At 43.3% G+C, this 27,206-nt stretch overlaps 1 protein-coding gene across 2 annotated transcripts in view; it reads right to left on the bottom strand.

Annotated features, from left to right (window-relative positions):
* The window catches only part of PPP1R14C (protein phosphatase 1 regulatory inhibitor subunit 14C), a 50,997-nt gene extending 30,040 nt beyond the window's left edge, over positions 1-20,957 (bottom strand). The window contains exon 1 of one of the 2 annotated variants that reach the window (XM_032101841.1): positions 20,533-20,957. In XM_032101841.1, the coding sequence (XP_031957732.1) occupies positions 20,533-20,820 (288 nt within the window). In that variant the 5' untranslated portion in view covers positions 20,821-20,957. The remainder of the gene's footprint in view (positions 1-20,532) is intronic. The other variant, XM_032101840.1, reaches the window with a different exon arrangement.
* Positions 20,958-27,206: the final 6,249 nt, after the last annotated feature.

The following is a 27,206-nucleotide window of genomic DNA, read 5'->3' as shown; positions in this document are numbered from 1 at the left end:
TGTAGAGGACTCCCATGCATAGTCGTGGTTGCATGCAGTCGCTCTTTGTCCAACCTCCATTACCAGATTCCTTTAAAACTCTATTTAGGCATTCTAAAACATGCTAGCATACCACATTAGCCACAAGCTGCAAGGGATGCACATTTCTTTAATATTTTCTCTTATCAATGAACAAGAAAACAAAACAAATAAAGAGTAAGCATAATCAAAATGACAGGTGGATTCTGAAAATCACTTCAGGCTACAGCTAATAATAGAATACCCAGCTTCAAATTATAAGTTTGGATGAGTCGACTGACATCCCCAAATGCTAAAGAAACACCAGTGCTTTTCCAAGAGCTGGTCAGGCTGAGTGAGCATGTGAAAATACAAGAGGAGAATAAGAATTTTTCTCATGCAGTAACTGGCCTGAATCCAAGCTCCTGGATAGACTTTTTGCTCCAGCTAAGCAGAGTTGGGTGGCACACATATGCAACCTCCACAGGCAAGCCTTGCTTCAGCAAACCAAATCAAAGCATTTGAAACCTAGCTCAGGAAAGGCACTGGCTGGCACAGGGTCCTACCAGTCAGCACAAAGTGGTATCATCAGCTCCTTCCCACTGACCTTCACTTGGTGCCAGTCTTCTTAATCCTTCAAATGGCCAATGCAAGCAGAGTTTAAAGTTCACCTCACCACCTTCAAATGTCTCCACAACAAGCATGCCTAAACATCAGAAATTCCTCCAGTGCAGCAAACATACTTTCCACCCCTGCGTGCCCCCGTTTACCGAACTTCACTGTCAAAGCAACAGCTTAGGAAATGTCTGACTCCTCTGGTGGAGGGCTTAGAAAGCTTGGGCCATTCATGAGGTCTCTATCTGCTGGCTCAAAGACAGCATACAGGATTGGGGAACTGAGAACTGTTTTCTGAAAATAAAGTAGAATAAAAAGGTTGAGATGTTTCTAAAGAAACTACATTTGGACACTGTTTGAGGACCCCACTTTCTCATTACTGCCCAAAGCTGACAAATATCTACTTTTAATCCTTCTCAAATTCTTCCAAACCCAGATGGTTTGGGAGACAGAAGATGGAGCAACCCACTCAAACGCATCTTTGCAGCTTGTAGAAGATATGTTTAAAGGACACTGTACCTATATTCCTCCCACAGGCAGGTAGCTTAGAAAAAGCACAAATGGTTCCGTTCTGCACACACGGTGCCAAACACAGAAATGTGTAGGACACTAATAAATCCTACATTCATAATAAGCAGAACTACCTTCCATAACAAGAGTTCACAGGATCAAATCCACTGAATATGGAATGGGCGTATCAGTCCCTGCCTGGTCATTTCAGCACAGCAAAATTCAGGCACTCAGGTAGCATTTTGTGACCAAGAAAGAGCCTAACACAAGCTTTCCAGCTGGCCTATGGAATACAGAGTTAAAAGAAGGTAGCAGAATCATTACCACTCACTGAAATCAAACATACCCAATATCCCTTTGTTTAAAATCCGCATTACCTTCAGCTGCAAGTAGGAGATAGCTGTGCCAAGAGTACTTCTATATTTATTCCACTTTAAAAATGCTGAAGATGGTTCATATAACGCCTTTGGCATCTACCACTGAATACAGACAAGCCAAGTCATAAGATACTTTGTAAAACAAAAATATTCAAAACCAAAGTACACAAATTTACACTACCATTTTCCAAAGGGATTAAACAATTATGTAGTTAATTACAAAAATTAGGACATCAGTTTCACCTTGTTTCTACACAGACCAGAACTCATTTCCTACTGTGGTTTCTGATGCAGATCTGGGTAACTACTCATGAAAATACACTAAGGAATGCAGGTTAATTTTTGAGTTCCTTCATATTGTTTTTCTTAACAAAGTATAAACAAAGAAAAAAAATACTTGTTATAACTGAAAATCCATGTATGCACTCAAATAGGGAATATTCATGTGAAGCCTTGAAATACTTCAGATAGAGCCAAAGGAGAAATAATAGCTGGTTGAGCTTCTAATCTACAAGATTCCAAATGTACAGAGAAACAAGCTGCAGTTAAAAATTACCAATCTCTTGGTAAGAGCAGCTTGGTGGCTTATGTTATCTATACATTCTATCTGGCTTAGGTGAGAAGAGTTGTTCTGAGCACTGGGCCAAAGTTTTACATCAAAGCATCTTCATGCTGCCCCAGAAGCCAAGGCAACGGTACCTGTCTCCTTTTTTATTCATAGGAAACTACTCTGGCCTTCTTGTAACATTTTGTTTTATAGCAACTCAGCCCTGGCCTTTACTCATGCATTGTGCCAAACGAACTCCCAACTCACTCACATTAAGTAGTCCATCCACCTTGCATTCAGTGCTCCACTCCCAGCCACCCTGGCCTATTTGGAGCTACAGGCAAAACCCCCACTGATGTTTTCTTGTGGGCTGGTTCTCTTCCACCTTTTGATGATTATAGCCCTTTGATTTCAGCCCTAAAGCAAATACAGTTATTTGATGCTTTCCCACAGTATCTTCTTCCCTTCCCCCTCAAAACATGCCCCAAGAACAGACAAGTTCCCACAATTCCCTGGGAAATAAAAAGCAGCTCAGTTTAATGCAGAAAAAAAACCCCATGGGAATAAGACACTGGCAGTCCTAGCAACAGGCATATGGGACTGAAGTGCCTAAGTACACAGTGATCCATGCTGCTTACGAGTGCACTGGCCCCCGCTCTGCATCTGGCTGTGTTTTACATGCAAGGCTGTCTTGCACACAGAAGAAACATGCCAGCTGAACAACAAATTCATTTGTACACTACAAGACGGCTACCTTGCAGAAGTTTGCAATTCACAAGGAAGTTCATTTCTGAAGAGAGTGAAGAACTCCACACTTAGGAAACAGGAATTACAAATAGTAAATGGAGGTGGTCCTACAATTAAATACAGCTTAAACAGATGAATCATTCCAACAACCTTACAGTAGGATCTTACCATCAAGTATGTGTGTGACACCGGGCAAGTCATAAAGAGATTGTTTCCACCTCTAACATGGAGGAAATACTTAGCTAGCCCTTAGTGCTGAAGCTTTGTTCATTAACCTTTGAGCACTACAGAGTGTGCTTCAGAATTAAAGCAATGTAAATATGTTTCTGGGAAACAGGAAGAATAAAATTCTCTAAGAGTCAAATGAAAACTAATCTCAGTTTTAAAGATCTGTCTTCCCGCTGCTTGACTGTCCTCAATCGCACAGCTTCAATGTTACATTAACAGGCTTCTTCCTTTTTAATTGCATATAATTTTTCTTGAGATGTATTTAATCCTGGCAGTTAAATGGATCATTAGGATTGGAAATGTTCATCTCTTTGGATATGAATAGGATGAAGCAGGGTAAGTTTTTGTTTTCAAAGATGCCATTAGCCTGCTGATAGTTTTCTTTAAGGTACCATTATCACAGCCGCAGTCAAGAGCAGCTTACATTGCTGCAAAGAAACTATTATCCAGCGAGTTTAATCCTTTTTGTCCTACCTACAGGAATCTTTGCAGATATCTTTGCAGGTCATGTATGTTATGAAGATACAACCAGAAAAGTCATCAGCTCCTGTACTTCCTTTAATCCTGTGTTACCTACCACTGCACTTGCATGACACAGTGATGGGAGGAGATTGCCTGCCCAGCTTCTGGAGGAATAGTGGATCAGATAGAGTACTCATGCCCTTACCCTCTCTTCTCCTTTTAACACCTCCAGCCAGCCCCCAGTCCCCAACAGGACTGCAGGGCCCCCAAACAGCATTGACAGACTCTGGGCTTAGCCTGCCTCTCTTCTCCCTTCCTGTCTCCTGCTCTGCCTTTTACAGCTATATCAGCCTCAGCAACAAAGACTCTGTAGCAAGCAAAATCTTTCAACATATCAAACTGTTGTGATGTGAAGAAATTAAAATAAGAAACATGGTTTCAGAAGTTGACATTTAAATGGATTTCATGGCTGAACAAAGGCACTTCAAAAAACAAGTCTTTACATAAAAACTAAATCAATGGTGCAACACACACCTTCTCATCAAGGTCCATATGACCACTTTGGTTATGATAACAAAGCTGGGTCTGCACCGACATCTTCAAATGCCCAGTCATGACACACATGTTAACATGACACACATGTTAACATAACCCACAGCCCTGCATTACAGTCTATGATCCAGACCTGGAGCTCTGCCTTCAAGGACAAGCTTCCCCCGTTTGCCCCCAACAGCCTTAAGAAACACACAGGCCCAAAGGCTTGTATAAGAATGTATCCTAAAGCAGGCTCCGCTCACAGGCAAGCCAGAGCAAGAAGCCAAACTCACTTGAGTGCCCGGGCCACAGGGCCATCCACATGGCTGCTCGTGTCAGCTCCTGGGGCCATGAGCCCCTGCCCCAGCCGCGTCCCAGCAGGGCCAGCTCCCCACAGCCCTGCCCAGCCACAGGCCTTGTTGAGCTGTACCCACATCCCAGCCTGCCCGTGGCTCAGCCACAGGGAAACGCCCAGGGCTGGGGCTGCCCTAGTGCCCCTGGCTGCCTGCTCCTGGCTGGGGGTGGAACGGGCCCTGGCTGCCATTCCCTGCCCGGGCAGCTCCCACGGAACAGGTGTGGCACGAGCGTGCTGGGTGACCTGCAGCAAGGCCCAGGGCTGCACACTGCAGTGAGCCCCGCACAGCGCTGCCAGACCACTGCATAAACCAACAATGAAGAGCAGGTCTTCCAGCAAATAAGCAGATCTTCCACCAAATACCATTTTTGCAGTCATTTTTGGCAGAGGTATCCCCAGCCGAGCTCATGCAAGGAACATCTCCTGCCCAGCACCAGGGAGCCAGACATAGGGCTACCACTGCTGTTGACCATTGGCCAGTCACAAGTAGTGTCCCTCAGGGCCCAGTATTGGGACCAGTCCTGTTTAATATCTTTACTGAGGATCTGGATGAGGGGATTGAGTGGACCTTCAGTCAGGTCACAGATGACACTAAGCTGGGAAGGACTGTTGATCTGCCGGGGGTAGGAAGGCTATGTGAAGGGATCTGGGCAGGCTGCATTGCTGGGCTGAGGTTCAATAGGGCTAAGTACTGTGCCCTGCACTTGGGTCACAACAGTCCCATGCAGTGCTCCAGGCTTGTGGAAGAGTGGCTGGAAAGCTGCCCATTAAAAAATGACCTGGGGGTGCTGGTCAACAGCAGCTGAACACAAGCCAGCTGTGCCCAGGTGGCCAAGAAGGCCAGTGGCATCTTGGCCTGTAGCAGAAACATTATGGCCAGTGGTACAAGGGAAGAGACCATGCCCTTGGACTGAGCTCTGGAGATGCCACACTTCAAATCCTATGTTCAGTTTTGGGCCTCTCACTACAAGACATTGAGGTGCTAGAGCATGTCCAGAGAAGGGCAGCAGAGCTGATGAAGGGTTGAGAGCACAAATCTTAAAAGGAGCAGCTGAGAGAACTGGGCTTGTTTAGCCTGGAGAAAAGGAGGTTCAGGGAGACCTTATTGCTCCTTACAAGTACCTGAAAGGAAGTATTGGTCTCTTTTCCCAAGTAACAACTGACTGGGCAAGAGCAAACAGCCTCAAGTTATGCCAGAGAAGGTTTAGATTGGATATTAGAAAAAAATTCTTCATGAAAAGGATTGTCATTCATTGAAACAGGCTGTGACAGGTTGAGTCGCTATACCTGGAGGTATTTAAAAGACATGTAGATGTGGCACTTAGGGACATGGTTTAGTGGCAGACTTGCCAGTGCTAGGTTAATTTTAGGACTTAATGATCTTAAAGATCTTTTCCAACCTAAACAATTATTTGATTCCACAACCATCCTCCTTTCTCAAGGGTGCCCAGGTTTTTGTTCCCTCACTGCCAAAGAACCTCACCAGCAGTACTACTATGCAGCCACATTTTTATCAGAAGTCAGCTCCAGCATCACTGCTGCTCTACACTGAGCATTAGAAGATTTGAGAGGGGAGAATTTGTATATCAGAAGAGGAGACAAAAAGTCACACTCCTTTTCTTCCAGCTTCCACTCCGCGTCTCATTTCCTGCAGTATCACCAACACAATGTCAGAGTAATGCCAAACAAGAATATCTTTGCATATATTAATACCTCTCCAGTAACACACAACCTCCACTTGCTATTACTCTTCCCCTTCTTAGCCTACAGCAAGCAAAGATTCCTCAACTACAGCAGCAGAGCTGAAAGCCAACTGCTCTGTGCACAGCTACCCTGCAAGTCAGTCTTTGCTAACGCACAGATGGCTTCCCTGCATTTGCCTTGTCTATATATGTCAATGTATTTTGTCTTCTGGGACAAGAAATTCCCAGGCTAGGCTTTCATGCAACTTTTGTCATGTTGATTTGCTAGCTGACCATTTGAAAATCAAAAACAAAAACAAAACCTGCATAAACATGGATGACTCCTAAAAGTAACAATCATACAACATGAAAAACAAGCCACTGTGGGAGGACAGAGTCAGACATACTCTAACTTCACTGCTTTTATGCTTAACACTGCAGCTGTGAAAATGAAAAGGGAAGAAATACGCTTTTTCAAGGCATTGCCAGCCAGTCTGTTACAGTGCTTCCAAAGTACATCCCTAATTCTCCCGTTCAGTGCTATGGAAATAATTGCATGGATAATTCAGGTTTTGCTTTTTTGTAAAATTTTTTTTAAAAGTCAAAAGGATGAGAAAATAGTGATATTCTGTAATAAAAGCAGATGCCATAATGTGACAGGGTGAACAGTTCACTTCAACAGTAATGGTGGAAGACTGCAATTTTCTAACACCAACCATCTGTACCAGAGGTGGAGCACTAAAATTAAGTGTTTAGCTGAGCTTGGTGAGTGGAAAATCACCTCTATTAAAAATTTGCCCCACAACATGCCTTTAAGAGGCACAGAGTGCAGAACATAAATTCAAACCCATCTATTATTTAATTTTTGCTGTAGCCTGTACCTCAGACATTTGGACCTGTAGTTCCTGTTCCATAAGAACGTCCTTATGGCCATGAACAACTTATCTTACTGAACACCTATTATCCCAGAAAAGTCCAAGGAAAAACCATCTACAAAGACCATTTCACCTACTGGTGACAGGCTTGGAGTGAAAGGGTGACAGTACAAGTGTATCTGAAGACACTTGCCCAGATCTGATGTACAAGTTACAAAAAACAATGGACAAATGCTTTAGAAGCATTTCAGTACATCATGTGTCTTCAGAGTTAAATGTACAGACATCCTCACTAATTGCAAAAATACCAGTTGTTGATAACAATCATATTACTTCTCCCTCTAATCCACCTCCAGTGGACTCTCCAATACTGGCGTTGCTTTAAACATTATTCAAACAAGTCTTCCTAAACCACAAAATTCCAGCTCCTACTTGTCCAAAGAGCAACATCTAGAGCAAGAGAAGCAAACTTATAGCAAACTACTATCAATCTCATTTGTCCCTACAACCCCTGACTTCTGAAGTTCTTTCTTTCACTACTGTGAATATTTCTTTGAGTCTTTAGTAGAGAAAGACAGAGGGGACAAGTTTGATCAGGGACTGGAGGGCACAGGAATAAAGCAAGGCAGAAGAAAAATTACGTATATTTATCCAATTGGCACAACCAAGCCAGCAGAATTTGGGCAAGGAGACATACACCCACACACGTGGATCTGAAGTACACACTAGTGAAAGAAATCACCTGGAAAAACATGGAGACAAGGCAGGCAGCCTACCATACACTTTCTACATGCATACTGCCATGTCTACCTTAGTTCTACCTCTCCAGGTCCACACAACTTTCCGCTTTCTTCTCCAATCTCTTCCCACCTGGCCCTGATAACCCAGCACTTCCCATTGGTTCAGAGGCAGTGGATATCCTTCTACTGGCTATTGCAGAGACAGGCAGAAGCAAGCTCTAGAGGAGAGGTGCATTTTCTCTCCACTAGGCAAAGGCACAGTTTTTATGACAGCTAGGACAGCTATGACTTGCTAGGACAAGGGTTTCCAAAAGAGTTACCAACCACTCCAACTTGTCAAGCACTTACATTTCGAAGCAGTTCTCAAGGCAGGAGACGTGTCCTTCTGGTAATGCATCCTAAGAGGATAAATTACCCTAGAGCCAGGGACAGTGAAAGCGGGGATATAGCCAGCAGGTGGGGGTGTAGGCAAGACACAAGGTAGAGCAGTTCTCTGGGATTCATGCCATTGCTTCTAAATGATGAAAAACAAGCGTCATACAAAATACAAGGGCAAATGCTGCAAGATTCTAATTTTGAGAACCCTGCACCTCATTGTGCCCATAACTTCAATAATCAATCTCCTGCTACCATGGGTGCAGCTCTATCATCTTTAGCACAACACAGAAAAAAATCCATTGGCAAGATGATGTGATTACAGGAAAAAGATTTTGGTATACCAAAATACCAGGCATTCCATTTCTCCATAACATTATTTTTTAAAAAATTTAAATCTCTTCTCATTATGCAGACAAAGAACCTTGCACTCTTCAGCTGCAGTGTCACTAGTAAGCATAGAGAAGAAACTGATACCCAGTTACAGACTTCATTTAATCTTCTTCAGTACTAACACCACTGTTTCACTGTTTTCATAACTGAACTGTCAAAACAACTTCAACTTATCCAAATATATCCAGAGCATGCTGGTTAAGGAATTGTTGTCTAATTTGTGCATCTCTACAGAAGTCTAAAGGAATCACTAGAGTGTGAAATTGCTAAATGAAGAAGAGGCATTGATCACAGACTATACCGAGCAGAGGAAGAGAAGCATTCAGCACTTCCTAACCATACTCATAACATGGATTCCATTTCAACAACAAGATATTTGTTGAAAATCAAGTGCTGTCTCCAAAACAAATCCCTTGTGTTCTCAATATAAAAATAGGACATGCTAAGTCTATGCCTGGATGTCCCTTCAGTTAAACAAAGCACTCCAAAGCAGATAGGAAGGACACATCATGTTTTTTGTCATCATCCACTTTCACATGAAGCAGAAATAGTTTGGTATTAGCAAATACATGTTGTACAGCAAATCACTGTTACACAGTCACCCTTGAAAGGCACAGAGCTTAAGCCACCATGCTTAAATGTTGCTACTTTGATGATTATGCAAGTGGAATGACTTTCCACATAGTAGTCACAGGACTTACCAACTTCTGCCTAATTCACAAGAGCAGGTCACTCTCCATCTCCAAGCAATACAGGTCCAGCTGACTGCTTCCCTGCAATTTGTACATAATTCTGCCTACAGGGAGAATGCAATAACGACTAGGACCATGCCACACTAGGTCAAACTTGACAGATTGATTGCTTTTTTCTAAGAGAGAAGATGAAAAAGACCTAAGGAATATACTCCATGAAAAAATTTTGATCAAACAGGATCAACACCAGGTTCTTTGCAGTCTGGGAATTTAGGCTAAACAGCAGTGCAATTAAGTAGGTTTGTCTCTTGGGGCACTTCAAGGATTAATTACTCCATCAGATTGTTTGAAAGAACACAAGGAAAGAGCACGTGATATAATGAGGCCTCTAAATGGCTCTCCTCATCTCAGTTTCAGCAGCCCTGTAAAAACAATCTGTTAGTCTCCAGTATTGATTTTCTTTACACTGAGAGGCTGTGCGTAAATTGACTTCTGCGATAAAAGTCATACAGTATGGGTACATGAAGCATCTGACACACTCATAGTCTCCTCACCACATTTTTGTCTTACCAGCCAATTAAAGTGTTATTGGTTGGAACAGAAGATAGTTTTCATTCATTAATACTTCTTTAGCCAGAAGCATTAGCTCCTTCAAGAGTTAACATGGCAGACAAGAAGTCTGTATTCTGGGGCATGGGGGGAAATGGTTTATTTAGTGGTATCAAAACAAGTGCGCTCGCATCCTGCAGAATCCAGAAGCAACATAATCTTTTTGAAGAAATTTAGTATGCAAGAGATACAGAGAGTTTCTCATGGTTTGTAACAAGTCATTCCTTCAAGTGGTGCCTGAGCATAGCAGTGTGCTCTACACAGAGACGACTCTCCCTCCCCCCAGATACTCATTTGGAGCAGCAGGCAGGCCAGGGACTGGCAGTCAACGCATTTTGGCTCTGGTCCACTGGTGTCAAGAAGTATCAGCAGGAGTTCTAACATGCTTTAAAGCAGACACTCCTCTTCCCCAGGGCCCCAGAGACACCACTTGGCTACACAGGCAAGTCCCCAAACTGCAAAACATGGAAAAGTGCCTGAGGGATCTTTAAAATGAATTCACAAACAACTCCAGATCCAGGAGGTGGGATAACCTGCTGTGACTATCCCACCAAGGATGACAAAAAGAGAAGGGAGCTAAAGACTGTATAGGACCCCTGTTTGATTCCAGTGCTTCTTCTCACAGTCAGATTCCCAGAAAAATATTTTAGCAAAAAGTCCTGCCTCCTTCCACTTGCTACATTAAATGTACTGCAAACTACTAACCAAGAGTAAGAGCTAACAATTCTAATACCAAATGTAGTCATTACATATTTTAAGGTGAAATCTGGTAAGAGCTTTAAAAAAAATGAAGATGAAAAAGTGTTTGGAGACATACTGGGGAAAAAAAAGGCAGAAATGTTGTTTAGGTGTTGATTTTTACAGAACTAGTCCTGGAGACCTCTGTTGCCCCCAGCCTGAGACAAGAAGTCTCCAGATTATAAAGTGAAAGATTGATACCTTGCTTCCTCATATAAATGAATTCTCTGGTTATCACAATTTCAAAATTTCACAATTTCACAAAAGACACTAAAGCACATCTTCTGCCTAAGAGTTTGGGGTTCATAAACAAAAAGTAGTTGGATAGCTATAAGCAAGTTGATTAAATCTTTAGCTAAACAGACTAGGCAGTACTGCAGCAACAGCTGAAGTAAGAGCTGGAATGTTTCTGGCTGCCAGTGAGCTAGTTACCACCAGCACTCCTCTCCTCACTAGTTTCTGCACTCAGAAAGGATTCAGTTTTCAACATCAACATAATCCAAATTCTAGGGAGTTTTGTTGATGTTTTAAGAAAGAAGACTAAGAAGTTTTACCTCAACACACCTAAAACAAGAATACAAAATTTGACCATAAGCCTAAAATGGCATGATTACTACCAGCATAACAAAAAGACACAATAATTTACTCCAGAACATCTGGACTTCTTTTCTGAAAAAAAAAAAATGCACTATGTGCTTCAGGTACTATCTTTTAAAATGTAAAGAAACCAACAGTAAAGGCTCAGGGCATTCTTTGTGTTTAAAGTAAGTGTGTCAAAATGTTATATACCAGTCACCTAAAGGAAAACTAATCACTTGTGCCATGCTAGAGTTAATTTAGATATCTACTTAAAAAAAAGTTATCATTCAAGTGCTAAAATAACTTAGGATTTTCAGCTGCTAACATATATTTTCCAAGGAGTGTTAAATTAATTCCATGAAATATTAGTAAGCATATTTCTCCCAGAGTCTACAGACATCTACTCAAAGGACACATTTTGTTATAAGGTATTAAGTGACCTATAGCAGAGTCACTATCTTAATACTTCTGCCCCTCAGCTGTGGTCATCACTTGAGTCTGATGATGCCCAGAGTAAGAACAGGCAGTAAAGCACATTTACAATCTGTTTAAACTTCACCCCAGAGTGAAAGTCCAAGCAAGCTCATTCCAAGCAAGCACTGGTCTTTTGTTTATGTCTTTCTATATTTTATAGAAGGGATGGGAAAGATCCTAGTGCCTAAAGGGTTTAAAAGTCATATTTAAATACATGAAATAATGTGGAAAGAAACATCATATAACTGAGTTACTCCATTAAAAAATTATATCAAATGCAAAGAGTTTATCGGCATATAAGAAGGCAGACCATGTGACCTAGGAGAGCCTTCCCAGTTCTGTGTTCTGGAAAGTAATCCTATTAAGACAGTCTGGTAAGAGGATTTTCATTAGGCACTGATTGTGCCATCATTTGCACTTATGAAGTCCAACACAGAGGACTGAAGTGTGTGATCCTCTTGTTGGCAGCATATTTAGAATGGTGAACTCTTGAGTCACCACTGGAAGTGTCACCTCTAGACTAGCACCATTGCCCACGCTAGCCATTCACTTACTTACCATTAGGCCTCTTAATTAACGCTATCTTCTATACTACCTTTGCTTTACAGGCTGAGCAGTATTACATTGAATTAACTATCTACAAGCATTCTAATTATTAAAGACCTATAGTAACATGTTCTGATTTTTCTCTATATTTAGATCCACTAGATCTACGCTACTGATAAATATCACATGGATTGAAAATATATAAGATGCCTTCTGGGGCTGCGATCTGTGTGTTCCCTGAAAATAGTTTAAGATGCCATGCTGAACTGGTTCCTAGAATAGATATCATGCTTCCAGAGTGGGAGGGAGTGGTGGAACGAGGAGGGGAGGTAACAGTTCTGCTAATGAAATGTGATCCTCAGAATTAAATACTTATCACTTCAAAGAAGATTTGATTTGTTTCAGTGTTTACCTCTGCCCAAACAATTCCTTGTTCCAAGAAGATCTTTAACAGGCTGAATTTATTCTATCCTTTGAAATACAGTCACACTGCTGCTGTATGGACTGCATACCATTAAGATTTTATACCCCTTCTCCAGCATTAATAAGTTCTAGAAATGTTGACTTCCATAATTCCACGTGTCACATGGGAGAACAGCAAAAGACACTGTTAATGTTTTACAACAGGCAGCCAAAAGTTGCAGTGACAAAGATGGATGGCCACCTCTAACCTACTCAATTTGTGCTGTCAAATAGAAGTTTCTGGAGTTAGATGTAAGGCAGGGAAAAATGAGAACTTGGCATTAGAAATACTGCAGGCAAGACACAAGGCTGGAAGAATGGATTGATATTGCTGCTGCTGCTTTATCACCTGTAGTGACAAGAGACAAGGCGACCGTAACTCAGACTGAATCAGGTTAGAGATGGGATATCTTCTTTTTTCCCCCCCATTGGTATCTCCTGCACTGTCAGAATATTATGTAAAGTATGTACACATTATGTACACTAATATGGTCTACAAAACACATAGGGTTTTAGTCCTGTAACAGTGTTTTAAAGTGGCTGATAACCATCCTACAGGGAGATTTGTGAGAATGCAACCAGGAGTTCAGCCAGCCTTTGCAAGGCATGAATCAAAAGAGAATTAGTTTAGGGTTGTCATGAGAGTAAACTGTCACACTACTTGTTCTAGTTGAAGTAAGACTTAATTTCACATCTTTTTATTTAGATACAAGACCTATTTAGAAAAATTCCCTATGCTTTATAAGAAAAGTCAAGTGTTCCATGAAACAGATATTTTCCTCATTTAAACAGGGTTATCTTTATTTCAGGCATTTGCTTCCACAGCACAGGTTGGATCAGCTAATGCAAAGCTCTGGGAATAAGGAAAGAGATCCCACTCTGTCATAACACAGGGTTGGTTACAAGGGACCAACAGTGCTCAAGTCAGCCCAGCACCTTCAACAAAGCACAACATAACCTGCTCTCAGCTATCTGTGGATGGATCATTCATGTTGTAGTTTAATTGCACTACAAGTACAGACACATCCAAGCTACACTCAAGTCCAAAAGCAATATAATGAATTTGTGTGATAAACCTCAGTGGTAAAAAGGGGTAGATTAATGACCAGTTCCCACTTTCCCCCTTCAGCTGTACATTCACTGCATGATTTATAGCAGAATTTACCATTTATTTTTTTATCCACAGTTTTTCCATTGTATCCATGTTCTCCCACCCCCTCCTCCTCTCTTGTCTTACCTTGGATAATCAAGTACCGGCTCTATATAAAACAATTTCCCTAAAGGCACAAGAGTCTTTGTAGCCACGAAGATTGTAAGCTACTGTTAATAAGAAGTACAATTATAAAATCTCAAGTGATGTAAGCAATCAGTTATTTATTCACCTTTTTATGAAACAACCACACCTACTGCTTCAGCAAAGAGACCAGTTGAATCTTGAACAGAAAGGGAAAGGACAAAAAAAAAATTGCTATGGAATAGCTGCTGGAAGATAATCTGTGTTTTGAAGCTTTAAATTGTAAGTCAAGAATATTTCTGCTGAATCAGATAAAACAATGAACCATGACCAGTGCAGAAATGACATCTAGACTAAACAAAGATCAAATACTAGAAAATAATTTTCTATTGAATCATAGAATGGTTTGGGTTGCAAGGAATCTTAAAGCTCATCTAGTTCCAATCCCCCTGCCATGGGGGCAGGGACATCTTCCACTGGGCCAGCCACATCCAACTTCAACTTGAACACTCCAAGGGATAGGAAGTCCACAACTTCTCTGGGCAACCTGTTCTAGTGCCTCACCACCCCCACAGTGAAGAATTTCTTCCTAATACCTCATCTAAACCTGCCAGTTTAAGGCCATTTCCCCATGTCTTTTCACTACATACCCCTCTCCAGCTCTCTTGTAGGCCCCCTCTACAATCCCCCGAAGCCTTTTCTTCTCCAGGCTGAACAATTTCTAACTCTCAGCCTTCACAGGAGAGATGCTCCAGCTCTCTGATCATCTTTGTGGCCCTCTGGAGTCTTCCATGGACTCCAAAAGGTCCATGTCCTTCTTATACTGGGGCCCCAGAGTTCCAGGTAGGGTCTCACAAGAGTGAAGTAAATGTGGAAGAACTGCCTCCCTTGACCTGCTGGCCACACTGCTTTTAATGTGGCCCAGGATGCAGTGGCTTTTCAGGGCTGCAAGTGCAACATTGCCAGATCATGTTGAGGTTCTTGTCAACCAACACCCCCAAGCCTCCTGCTCAGGGTTGCTCTCAATCCATTCTCTGCCTTGCTTGTATCTGTGGTTGGGACTGCCCTCAACCATGTGCAGAACCTTGCACTTGACCATGATGAACTTCTCTCTTCTTGAATTCCTTTGCACACTGTACACAGTTTGCATGCAAAAAGAAGGAAAGTTCAGTAGCTGAACAGTGGTACATTTCCTACTAGAGTAGGATCTTTAGAACTTAATCTGAGATTTTAAGAAGTGCATTTAGAAACAAAAGGCTCTGACTTTATCACCATCAGGTGCTTGGTACCCTCACAGGTCCTTAAGCCCACTCCTCTGAAAAGAACTGCATGCATTTTACAAGGTTTGTTTTAAAACAACATGCATCTTTTAGGCTTCCCATTTTCTGCTCTTGGGATTCAGATACCTTTCTGTGGTTGCTGCATGATAGAATAAGCCTTTGCTACACCTGTGTGGCCTGTGTCCTTCACAGGTCTCTGATCACAGCAACTCTTCAATAGACAAAAGTACGTTGAGCAACATCGCTGCCCTCAAGAGAGCACACCAAAGTTCGTGTTGTACAACATGCAGATATCTGTAATAGCTGTCCAAAAGAAATAATCCAAATAAATTTCTAGGCAATTTGGTGGACCCCAAAGTACTTTACTCCAATGCATCTAGACTGTAATAATCTTCCAAAGAAAGAAGTAATTTATTACGCTTCCTACTGACTTGCATCTTTTTAAAAGACTGACACTCTCTCTAGTTCTCAGATCCTTCTCAGCCTCTTTCCACTTTTGATCCATTTAGAAAGGAATCTACATGCAATTACCATTTCTGAGATCTTAGTCCAAGTTAGAAGTCTATTCAAAGAGTGAGACTATAGGCAAAAGTTTGTTTCTGTAGTGTTTTATTGAGTCGATTTTCTTACCAAATGCCTTTCTGAGAAATGAATAATGAATTTCAAACATTATATCACTAGAGCCTGAGGCGTAAGTAGTACCTGATGACACCATCAGGTCCACATCACCACAAGGCAGCCTTAGCAGCATGCTGACCAGGCTGTTTTGGAAAAGACAGAATGTGTGGACTGAAATGTTAGCATATCCCAGCAGCTTCAGGAAGACCAACAAAGAGGGTGTTCTCCAGAATTGCAGTCACTCAGCAACCAGAAGAAGGGAGCTCTCGATCCATGCAGGACTGAGTTAAATTGTTCCCCTCCCCCCCCTATACTGCACTGCCAATCCATTACCCGTTTCAGAGCTTCATGCCACTCTTGCCATTGCAGTATCTGTACCAGAAGTTATGTGTAAGAAAATCTTACACATAACAATTCTCAGTCTGGCATAGATTTGTACTCTGAAATGAAATGCCTGAAGAGCCTTTATGGGCAGCTCTTCCAAATTTATTTTATTGTACAGTGAAATTTTAAACACAATCTCAGGGTATTTCCATTCCTGGAATGGAAAAATAATAAGCTTGGACATAACATCCTGGTACTTCCAGAACAACATCATATCCTCTGCCAAGCACTGACTTCCATACGTCAGTAGACATACTCTAATAAAATAGTTGATTACTTAGCTAAGCTCAGCAGTAACTCAGAAGGCAAGTCTTATATTCAGCTTTCAGAGTGCAAAGTCTAGGGGCTCATTTGATTTGCACACGCAAATCTCTACATTAAAAAATATTCAGCAACAAACCCATAGCACAAGCAAAATCTTTCTTCATTATTGTGCAAAAATCTGTGTGCCATTTATAGCAAATGCTATAATTCTAGATAGACAGGACCCCAGAGCACAGAAATTCACCTGTAAAGCTGAATGGTTTCTGGGGACAAATCCAGTGGTCTCTTTTTTCATATACAAGTTTGGCAGGTGCACACAACACAAATTATACATCTGGAAAACTGGTCTGTCACCACTTTCATGCAGAACTACAAGTTGCAAACCATTAGGGAATGAATAATGATGATATAAGGTGTTCTGTGCAGCATTATTTTGCAGTTCTTAACCAATAATGGACTTAGCCCAAAACACAAAGCATCTGTGGAGAAACTATTTTTAGAAACAAGATATTACTGCAACCTTAGGGTATATTACCATGTCCCGCAGCCGTAGGGAGGAGGAGAGAAGATCCAGCAGGCAGGAATTGTGCAGCAAGATTGATTTATTTAGTTATTTTACAAACTCTTTTATAGACTTTTTTCTCATAGTCTATTGGGACAAGGATCAGCCACCCTTTGAGGTGATTGGCCAAAATCCTAAAACATCCATTGTCAAAATATTTTTCTACTGTATTATAAACAAGACTTTTCAAGGCTGCAGGTGTTTGGTTGTTTACATAGCTCTGCTGCCTCTTCTGTGAGAGAGAAAAGTCTCTCACGGACTTAGAAAATAGCAAGAAAATCCTTGCTAGCAGCATTTTTGTATCTACACCAAGATACCTAGTAAAGGTCAACACAGAAGCCAGTTCAAGTCCTGCAATTAAGGCATTGTATTTTCACTATACTAACCTCCAACTGTAACCTCAGTTTCATCATTCACAGAAACCAGAACAAACAGGTTATAAAACTTTTTTTTTTTAAATGAAGCAGTCCCAGAAGCAAACAGCCAGACTGACACTCACCTGACACACCTGACCTGAGTACGTTAACCTGACAGGTTCTGGTGCCAAACAAATCCTGCTCAAGTCTCTCTGGTTCTACTAAAGTTTTCTATGTTGGTAACTTATACCATTCAGGTAAAGGGTCCTTTATCCCTAAAGTCTGCATCATGTGGAAGTAACCTTTCTAAAGCTAATCTCTGTATCATACAACTGAGGTCCGCATTAAAAATAGCCTCAAACAGCTCCTTCTAAGCCACACTCCCAAAACCATCATATTGCTTGGCATCCAATTTTTAAAACTAAAAATGTACAGTAAAGACAAGATCCACTAGAAAAAGAACACAAACAAACCTGTCTCGTTATTTCCCAACCTCATCTCCTAAACTTTGTCACCATGCCAAGACAGGCTTATAGCTGACTTAACTTGCAAGTACTTGAGAGACTATGAATACATGTTTAGTTTTGAATAAAGGGAGTCTTTCTGCAAGTATCCACTTACGGATGAATCTCAGCATAATAGCAAACATTATTTAAATGGAAAACAGTGAGCAGGCACTACATTTAAGTCCCACAAAGAAACATGCAAGCCTTTTTACAGACTTTCAGTGCACCACACTGCAAGTACCCTCTACTTATTTCTGCTCTTCCCAGAAATGAAGTGCACTGCTCCTTTGAAATAGAGCTCTGAATCAGAATAGCAATGAAACACTGACATTGGTTAGCTCTTCCAGGATTAACAATTCAATGGCTATTTCTGACAACCTGGAAGATTTTAGATCATTCCAGAACTTAAATGTCATTGCATTGGGAAGTTACTGTATCTTCCACAGAAGTTAAAGTGAGCAATTCCCCACCCCCTCCCAACCTGCCCTCAGACAGGGTTATTAACTGTCTGCATAGGTGATTAAATTTCAGCCTGAGAGCTACATCTCTAAGCCTAGAAGTAATTCAAGCAGATTCAAGCAAAGCATCTTGCATTAAATTGCTATTGTCTTTAATCACTACACTCATCATACATCTTCAACTTTATTCTGATAGTGTATTAATTGCTTGACCTTTTCACTTCCATCATCTGTGCTGACTCTGGATAGAGTTCATGCATAACAGCAAAGAAGAACAGAAGATGACTTAAACATTTTGCCCTTGGCCTTCAAATCTGAAAACATTTTGTTCTGTTATGTTAAATCGTTTTTCCCCCTAAAAGTCACCTCAGAAACCAAATCATCAAAAAAGTTTTATGCAGCAATATATCGTCTCCACCTTAATGGAGACCTCCTTCTACTTCAGTTGGAAGCAACAACTATAATAAGGAAAAGAATGAAAGATTTTCCTCCAACAAGCCTGTGATTTGAATACTGCGAAGAGCAGCAACAATTCCACTGGGCTTTGCTTTGGTCCTATGTACCATATCCTTTCCTATGAACAGAACAAGTACACCTCTATGTCAAAAGTACACAGCCCAAACAGGCCTGGTGCTTTTGAATGGCAAGAGTCAAACCAGAGGACAGATCCAGCAGGCCAGCCACTAACTACATTATCAGCTTGCACGGACACAGAATCATCAGTTCATGCAAACAACTGTAAACACTTCCGACCTGAGAAAAATCCTCACAGCCTACAGGCTATGTGGCCAAACAAGTCATGAGACTGGAGACGCATGTCACACCAAGACAAAGACTAAGAAGTGCTCATTTTTATTATTTTTAACTAGAGTTTCCATTTGTATCTTTCATTCCCACAGCTCATGGATGTGAACAGTTAAGGAGGTTTAACTTACCATGTGCACATTTTTTATGTGGCATTCTAACAAATTTGCCAATAAACTACTTTTGAGATTAAAGGAGTTTCTTTAAACATTTGTATTATGTGTGTGCTAGATATTCCATCCAGGTAATTTACATTTTCACATCCACTCAAGACATCCACACCTCAAGGACTGTCAAGCTCTTGTCTTCCTAGCTCCAGCATGCTCAGGAGCCCTGGTGTGAGATGTTGGCTCCTGGACATGCTAACTGCAAAATTCACATGTGGCTTCAACAAATCTCACTTCAGAAGTCTCTAACGAAAGTGAAGTAGACTACTGATGGGAAATGTATGTGCGAACCTCTGTTTAGCCTTAACGTTTTGATCCTTTATAAGAGTAAATACCCGAGGTGAAGGGAGATACGATCCACTGGGGATTACAAGGTCTACATTTTTAATGAAGCTTTGACAAAACAAAGTACTGGTACTTCCTTTACTTACGACATCATTATCTCCACAAGGAAGGCAATAGTTGCCATTCCTTTGAACAATCTTGAAACATCCTCCTGCTCATCTGTCCTCTACAAAAGAGAATTCATTCTGGCAACACTCGATCTTGCCCAGAGTAACAGCAAAACAGGTTTCATACCCACAAATCAGGTACATAAAACCCCCAGCGTTTTCGATTCTCGTCCTCATGATCTCCGAATTGCTCACTGAGATTTCCTGGCCAGTATCTACCCCGCTCCTGTAGGCCGGGGTAACGCAAAACCACGATCCAGAGGAGACCGTACCCGCACCGGAGCCTTTCCTCTACAACAGCCGCCTCCGCACAGCCCCCGCGCAGGTCCCGCTCCCTCCTCCTGCTCGCCCTGCGCCCAGCACACCGCTCTGCCGGGCTCCCCGGCGCTGGGCTAGCTCGCGTCTAACGGAGACCGACGCCCGCCCAGCCCGTGGAAGGCACCTCCGAGCCCCGGTCCGCCCTGCCCTGGAAGGCTGCGGGGACAGCGGCTCCCGGCCAACACCGCCGCGGGTGAACCTCCTGGCACCCCCGACCTGCCACAGCCGCCGGGGCCCCCCCGAAGGAGAGGGACCCTTCCGTGCCCGGCCGTGCGGCAGCCACCGCCCGTCCCCAAAGGGCGGTCCCCTACCATTCACCTCGGGAGGGTACGGGGGACCCCCTTTCTATGGGACAGGGGGCACCTTTCACCATTCCCTGCGCCGGGACACCACTGAGGCGCGGGGCAGCGGCAGGGTGGGGGCGGCGGACCGGGAATGTCATTTGGAGGTGGCGGTGACAGCGCTCCTCTGCCCACCGCCGAAAGGCAACTCGGGGCAGGAGGAGGATGCCGGGGGCGAGGGAGGCAGCGGCGGGCGAGGGGACTGCGGCGACGGCAACCGCGCCGGGGACCCCGCGACCCCGGCCCCGCACCTCGCAGCCGTAGAGCTGCCCCAGCTGCTCCACGATCCACTCCTCCAGCACCAGCCGCTTCCGCAGCTCCTTCCGATCGTATTTCACCGTCACTTTCCCCTGCTGGTGGCGCCGCTGCTGGACCTGCACCACGGCCGCCGCTGCCGACACCGAGTCCTCCCGAGAGGAGCTGCCGGAGGAGCCGCCGCTCCCGCCGCCGCCGCGGGGGCTCTGGAAGAAAACGCGGTTCCCGCCGCCTCCGCCCGCTGCTGCCGCCGCCGCCTCGCTGCCCCCGGTCGCCACCGACATGCTCCGCTCCGCCGCGGCTCCCGCCGAGCCGAAAGGCGCCCGCCGCCGCTACCGCCGGGCCGCAGCAGCCGCCGCTTGCGCGTGTGCTCCACTCCCCCGCACCTGCCGCTTAAAGCCTCGCATGGCTCGGCGGCGCAGCGGCCCCGCCGCCGGGGGGTGGGCCCGGACCGGCTGGGGCGGGGACAGAAGAGGGGCGGTGCGGCTCGGTTCTGCTCGGCACAGCGCGGCACGGTCGGAGAGGAGCGGCTGGGCTCGGCATAGCGTGCCCAGTGCCAGCAGCTTGTAGCGGAGTGTGGAGCACCCCGAGAGAGCCGCGGTGCCGGCGGCGGAGCCTCCGGGCCGCCCCGGGGCCGGCGAGGTGCGGGCGGCTGCTCCTCGGCGGAGGCGGGGCGGCTGTGCCCACGGCAGGGCGCTCCCCGGGAGCGAACGCTCGCTGGGTGGTTTATGGATCTTTTTTTTTTCCCCCTATAAAAAAATGCACGACTGTCCCGTCATACACACTACGTTTGTATACATTGCGTATCTGCAGCAATAACACGCTGAATGCGATCGTTTTCTTCTCTTCGTGGTGTGTGTGGGCGTGGGAGTGTGTGAATGATTTCAGGATAGTTAACCCAAACAGCAAATACACAAGCTATCAGCATCACTGTAACGATTAGCCGGCTATGTGGAGATGACTTTCTAAAATACCCAGGTTAGCATCAGTGCTTTCAGCAGCTTCATGTCTCTCAGGAGATACTGAGTAAAATCCCTGATGGTCCATCCTACACACCAAAATGTGCCTATGACTCCCAGTAAGCGGCCAACGTAACACAGGCAGTGGTTAGGGACCCCAGACCATCCCCATTAACAAAGAGGTGACAAGGGGCAGAAGTCAACCTCTTGCATGTGCAGACCTGGGACTGTAAGTGCTTGGTGTCTCAAGCTTGGGTATGGCTGTGGGAACCATCCCCTCTACACCCCACTGCCCTGGGAATGAATGTCTTAAGTCAGCAAGGAGCAGAGGGCAAGGAGGCATGGATTGCTAGCCACATCTACCTGGGTATATCTGCCTCAGTCAGGTCCTTGCTGCTGTTTGGGATGGCCATGTGGTAGCAGTGACATTTCAGCTTCTTCTGCTCTGGGCGTGTGACACCACTGAGAAAGAGGCTAGCATGAGGTATTTGAGCCTCATCAGGCTATTTAGGTAAAACACAGATTGTGCCACTAAAGGGATCATAATCTGATAAAATCTTATTACTGGTCTGAAATGCTATGATAGCTTTTAGATTTTCATCTAAAAAAAGAACTATTTTTTCAAAGCAAAGCATATGGAGTTAAGCTCCTTATCAGCATGTAGGGACCACATGATTTTCAGAGATACTGAGCAACTGCAACTAGTACCAGTGTAGATCCCACTTGAAGCTTGGGCTGCAGGCAGAACTTGAGAAAAAGGCATATCCCAGAAATCTGTGTTTATGTAAGAAGTCTGCCCTATTGACAGGGCAGCCATTACCCAAGTGAATATCAGCTTCCAGCTGGGTAGTGCTGCCTGCCTGGCTTTTATAACTCTAGGCTTGTGTAAATGCAGTAGGAAAATACCATCATCAACAACTTGTTCTTAGAGAAACCAAAAAGAATACAAAAGAGTTTTTGAAAGAGGGGAGTGGCTGTTTTTTAAACTTTTGCGTTTGGAGTGGCCTATAATTTGGGTCTTCGGCTCTGCATGTCATGTTGGTAGTCTGGTGCTGACGTTCTCAGCCACAAAACTTGAAACTTTCCTGTTCAGAGAAGGAACATTTTCATCTTTATGGGCTGGTTGATGTTTACAGTTGCTGAGAAAAAAAAAATTGATTAATGCAAAAGAAGGTCAATATTGCTTAAGAGGCTTTTTAAAGTCATATTAAGCATCATACTTGGGATATATTCCATGAGATATAAAGTAGGAATACCCAAACTTTCACCATAATAGGATGTTTTCTGGAGCTAAAAGAACACTGAGGTGTTCCACAGTGGACCTAAGCTGACTAGAAAATACTGAGCTTTTTCTTCTCTGCTGTAGCAAATATCAGGTGAACAGATGGCTAAAATATTTTCTTTGAGTGTGAGAATCCAGAAGGTCTCAGCTGAAGGATACTGTCATTGACAGGATATTGTAATCACTGCAGACATTTAAAATCTGGTACCCGCTATTCAAATAACATTTCCACAACACTCTGAAAGTAGAAAATGAGATACTGGTGATTAAAAAGCATGTCCTCAGAGGTTATCATTTCAAAGTTACAATTCTAACATAACGCATAGTGCTTGGTAAATGTGGGTGGATGAGAAACTGGTACAACTGCCAGCATTGTCATGAGGCAGTTTTATGTGCCATTGGTTTTTCATTCAGTTTTTAAAACGAGCGCATTCCTCAGGAAGCCAGAGCAAGAACTGCTGCCAAGAATCTTTTCTGCAATGATTTTGCTTCATTTGAAAGAAAGAACTAGTTGTTTAAAAGTCAAAGTTGAGCAAAAACGTTTAGATCTGCTAACATCCTGGGAATGAGCAATGCAGCCCAGTGTGGGCACAATCTGTACTCCTGAGTGGCTGGAGGCATATGAGAGCATTTCTTGGAGAGAGTAGTTTCCTCACTAGTACTTCTCCATACCACAACAGAACCATTGATGGTTACACCCATAACAAAGACAAGAGTTAAAGTGGCAGAGGGAGGACCAATCCTTCCCAAAACTTCAGCCTTAGTTTTAGACCTACCATAAGGAATGAATTCAGGGCATAAGAGATTCGGCTTCATAGGCAAGGTTCTTTCAACAGCTGAATCAAAATCACAATGCAGCATTTCAGCTAAAGCTAATGGTTGGTCAATAAAGCCAACAGGGAGATAAAATACTACACCTTTGAAATATTGTGCTCTTTCAGTGTGATCATGTCTAGATCTCTCTCACAAGAGCATTGTATCAGGGTAAGTAAAGAACAGACAATATGAAATAGGAAACACCAAAGGCAGAGGAACACTTGCATAACTGCACTTCCTTATGTTTCTTTCCCAAAGAGTTGATGTGGGTCTCTCTTGTGAATGCAAGCAACATGAAGCTGTATCCACTTCCCATGTATATATCATACAGTCCTGACCTGTTTTCCAGTCAAAGAAAATAATACAGAACATATGGACTAATTTTTCAGGAGGCTTAGGCAGTGACCCTTAGGGATTCAAGGCCCTGAGCATTAATTGCCTTTTCAGCTTTAGTAACCCTGTATGACAGCACATGTCTCTTCCTAAACAATTGATACTTCCCATCGGTGCTGGCCACAAATGTCAGCATTGACTCATTTCTGTGGCTAAAAGGTTCTTCTCGAGGCAAGCTTGCTATTTAGGAAATTAACTTTAGATTTGTTATCTCCAGTGATAGTCTGAATACCCACTTTCCTATGCTGTCAAATACTACACTGGCCAAAACCAAGACCCCTTTTGTAATGCTGCTCTCCACAGGTTTTCCTTCCCCAGAGGTTGCTTGAAGGAAGGACCTCTCCATGGCTTTCCATTGTTTCATAGCAATTTCTCTTAAGTTTTTCCATGCTTTTTTCAGAACAACTTTGGAAATAATAGTTGCTGGACTCTGAAATAAACTAATATGTGTCATGAAATTTCATTCTCTTCAGCAGTCGTTATTTTCCTGAGGCATTTGTCTTCCAGGGATTCACATGAGTGCAGTTCTGGTGGTTTCTACCTCACTTGATGATGTGTTCATGAAGAAATTAAGAGCTGAGTGGAAGACTCATAGCTGGACATTTTCAGCAACCCAGAATTGTTTAAAACTGCAAAGTACACACCAGTTGATGATTTTATTTCCTTATTGAAATGCACATTTGCTTTTACATGTTCTCAGAATCATAGGAGTCATTTCATGCTTGTATTCCTTGGCTTGCTAACAAAATACTCAAGAGTTGCCAGGGAATCTCCTAGGTGTGTAATGATAGACTCCATTATTTTTGCAAGGCCAGACAGTCTTTGTCTACTGGCTAACCCTGCCTTTTAAAAGCTCTTTGTGGCATCTTGTTGGTGAGCTGTGAGACTTCACTCCAGGCTCACCAGTGAGATTCACAGTTGCAGGGCTTCTCTTTTGCATGATTATTGGAAACTTCCATCAACCAGATAGTCTGTCTTGTGCCTGGTGACGGCATCTGAGGAGTCTGAAGACACCATCCTGAGTTATTTTATGTTATTTTTGTGTAAGAAAACTGTTTCATCAGTGAGGAGCCTTGACATCCCATTCAGCTCGGAGGAGGTCTCACTCCTGTGGTGTGGGTACTGGGGTCATGGTTGTGCATTGCCTTGTCTGGATCAGTGCTGCCATCCTCCTCATCAGTAAGCCAAAGCATTTCAGGGCCATAGTTCATAAACCACTCCAGAACTAAGTTTTACTTTCATCACAGCAGTACCCCATGTGTGTCAGACAGTGTATAAGTTCCATTTTTGAGTCTCCTGTTCGAATTTAGCTTGGAGCTGTGAACTGTTAATGGGCTCTGTCTCTAAGAGATTTTCTACTTTGCACACCCTAATTAATGCCCCTCCTTCTGACTGATAACCTTCTTGTCTTCCCAGTTATACTATGATTTTGTTTTAATTTATAATTGCTTTTCATCTGTTTGTGATATTGATGTTCCATACTCCAAAGGCACTGTTTGTGTCAATCTATCATTCTCAGCACCGCTGACTTTTTATTCTTGCAGTCATCCTTTTGATGCTCCAAACCCCTACTTTTTTACTTTGTTTTGCCTTTATTACAAAGCTCATCAGAGTCTGGCTCATACAAATGTTTGTTGCCAAGGGCTGCTTTGTCCTTTGTTCTTCCTTGTGAAGAGAATAGTGGCTCATTGCTCAACCTGCTGCTGTATTACCTGTGGTCAAAACAGTAACTCTAATAATACGAGTCAGATAAAATAATGGCACAAAGCAAATATTTGTTAAATTGAAGTGTTTGCTCTGGTCTCCTTTGCTTATAATATTATCTGTTTATAGCTTGAGACTCTGATAATGAAACTTTGGAAGATTTGCATTTCAAGGGGAGGATGTTTGATACTCTTAAGTTACACTGGCCAAGATACACTCAGGTGCAAAGTAAGTGCTACACGAGAGAAAAAATAAATTTCTGCATGTGCACTCATTATTTCCTACAAAATGTACACAGTGACAATTTCTTCCTGTCTCAGAGCAGAGATCCAAGCATGGGTGTGACCATAGCCTCATTTCTTCCCTATGCCAGTAGTGGCTAAAGACCACAATGCCCTGAATCTGCCAGTGGAGGCCATATCTCTGTGGTGGAATTCCTCCAAACTCTCACCTTACCCACTTAGTGTAGGACCACATGATACACCTCTGTAGCTGCTCCCAGACAAGAAGGCTCATTAGGACCCCTCTATACCAGCTGTCTGTAGGAGCAGTCTCTCCTTCCCCCAGTTGCTGATGGCTCCCCAACCAGTGTCCTCAGAAGGCAGAAACATGCTCTTCAGGCTCCTTATGATTGCCTGTCTTGGCAGTTTACACGGGATCCAGGATGTTCAGCTCTGGCTCTCCCAGCTGCTCTTGCAGCAGCAGCGGTGGGAAAGGACGCTGGGTCCTTTAGAGCAGGAGGTCTCTATGGAAGGGCTCCAGTGTGCAAAGGCAGGCAGCCTGGGTGCCCACTGTGGTGTCTCAGAAAGCAGTCAGAAATTCAGAGAGCTCTCAAGTGTCAGGTACAACACCTCTGAGCATCTCTGGTGCCTGCTCTTCAGACACGTTAGGATGCACAGACTGTGCTGTCATGGCACTTTGTGTGGAGGACAGGTAGCAACTAAAGAAGTGGGTAACCTCTGTTTACTTGCACTTGCACTCAATAACATCAGCAATCCGTGGTACAAATAGCCTATGATTGTTCACCTGAGCACTACCATCTAAGCTGTCACTTTTATTTAGAAAGATGTGACAGCCATCCTTTTTTCTGGATAGGATTAGTGGGGAGGTAGGGAATCAATAAAGGCAAAGATTTGAAAAAAAAGCCAACAGCAAAACAAACCAGGAAGCAGGGCTGGACAATTAACATCCCACAGCCTCTAGTAATATCGATTGTTGTTTTGCCCTTGAATCCCACTCTGCTTACATAGAAGTATTAACCCTTTGGTAAAAAGCAAAGGGAGAAAATGAGTTAAAGTGTCTGTATTAGTTCATAAAACAAGATAAACAAAAATATTAAAAGACAGTATGGGTTAGAGAGAAAGACACTAATATCTAGATTGGTAATTGTCAGGATCAGTCATCTCCCAGACTGGTACCTGTCACCTCTGCTACACACTCCATTTCACTTGCACTCAAGAAATAATGAAGAATGATAATACGTTATTCTGCATAGCTTGGCCAGCCTGTAAAGGAG

Source organism: Corvus moneduloides, chromosome 3 (genome assembly GCF_009650955.1).
Source record: "Corvus moneduloides isolate bCorMon1 chromosome 3, bCorMon1.pri, whole genome shotgun sequence".
Taxonomy (NCBI): domain Eukaryota; kingdom Metazoa; phylum Chordata; class Aves; order Passeriformes; family Corvidae; genus Corvus; species Corvus moneduloides.
The sequence above is the reverse complement of the archived record's forward strand: the minus strand, read 5'-3'. Positions and strand labels throughout refer to the sequence as shown.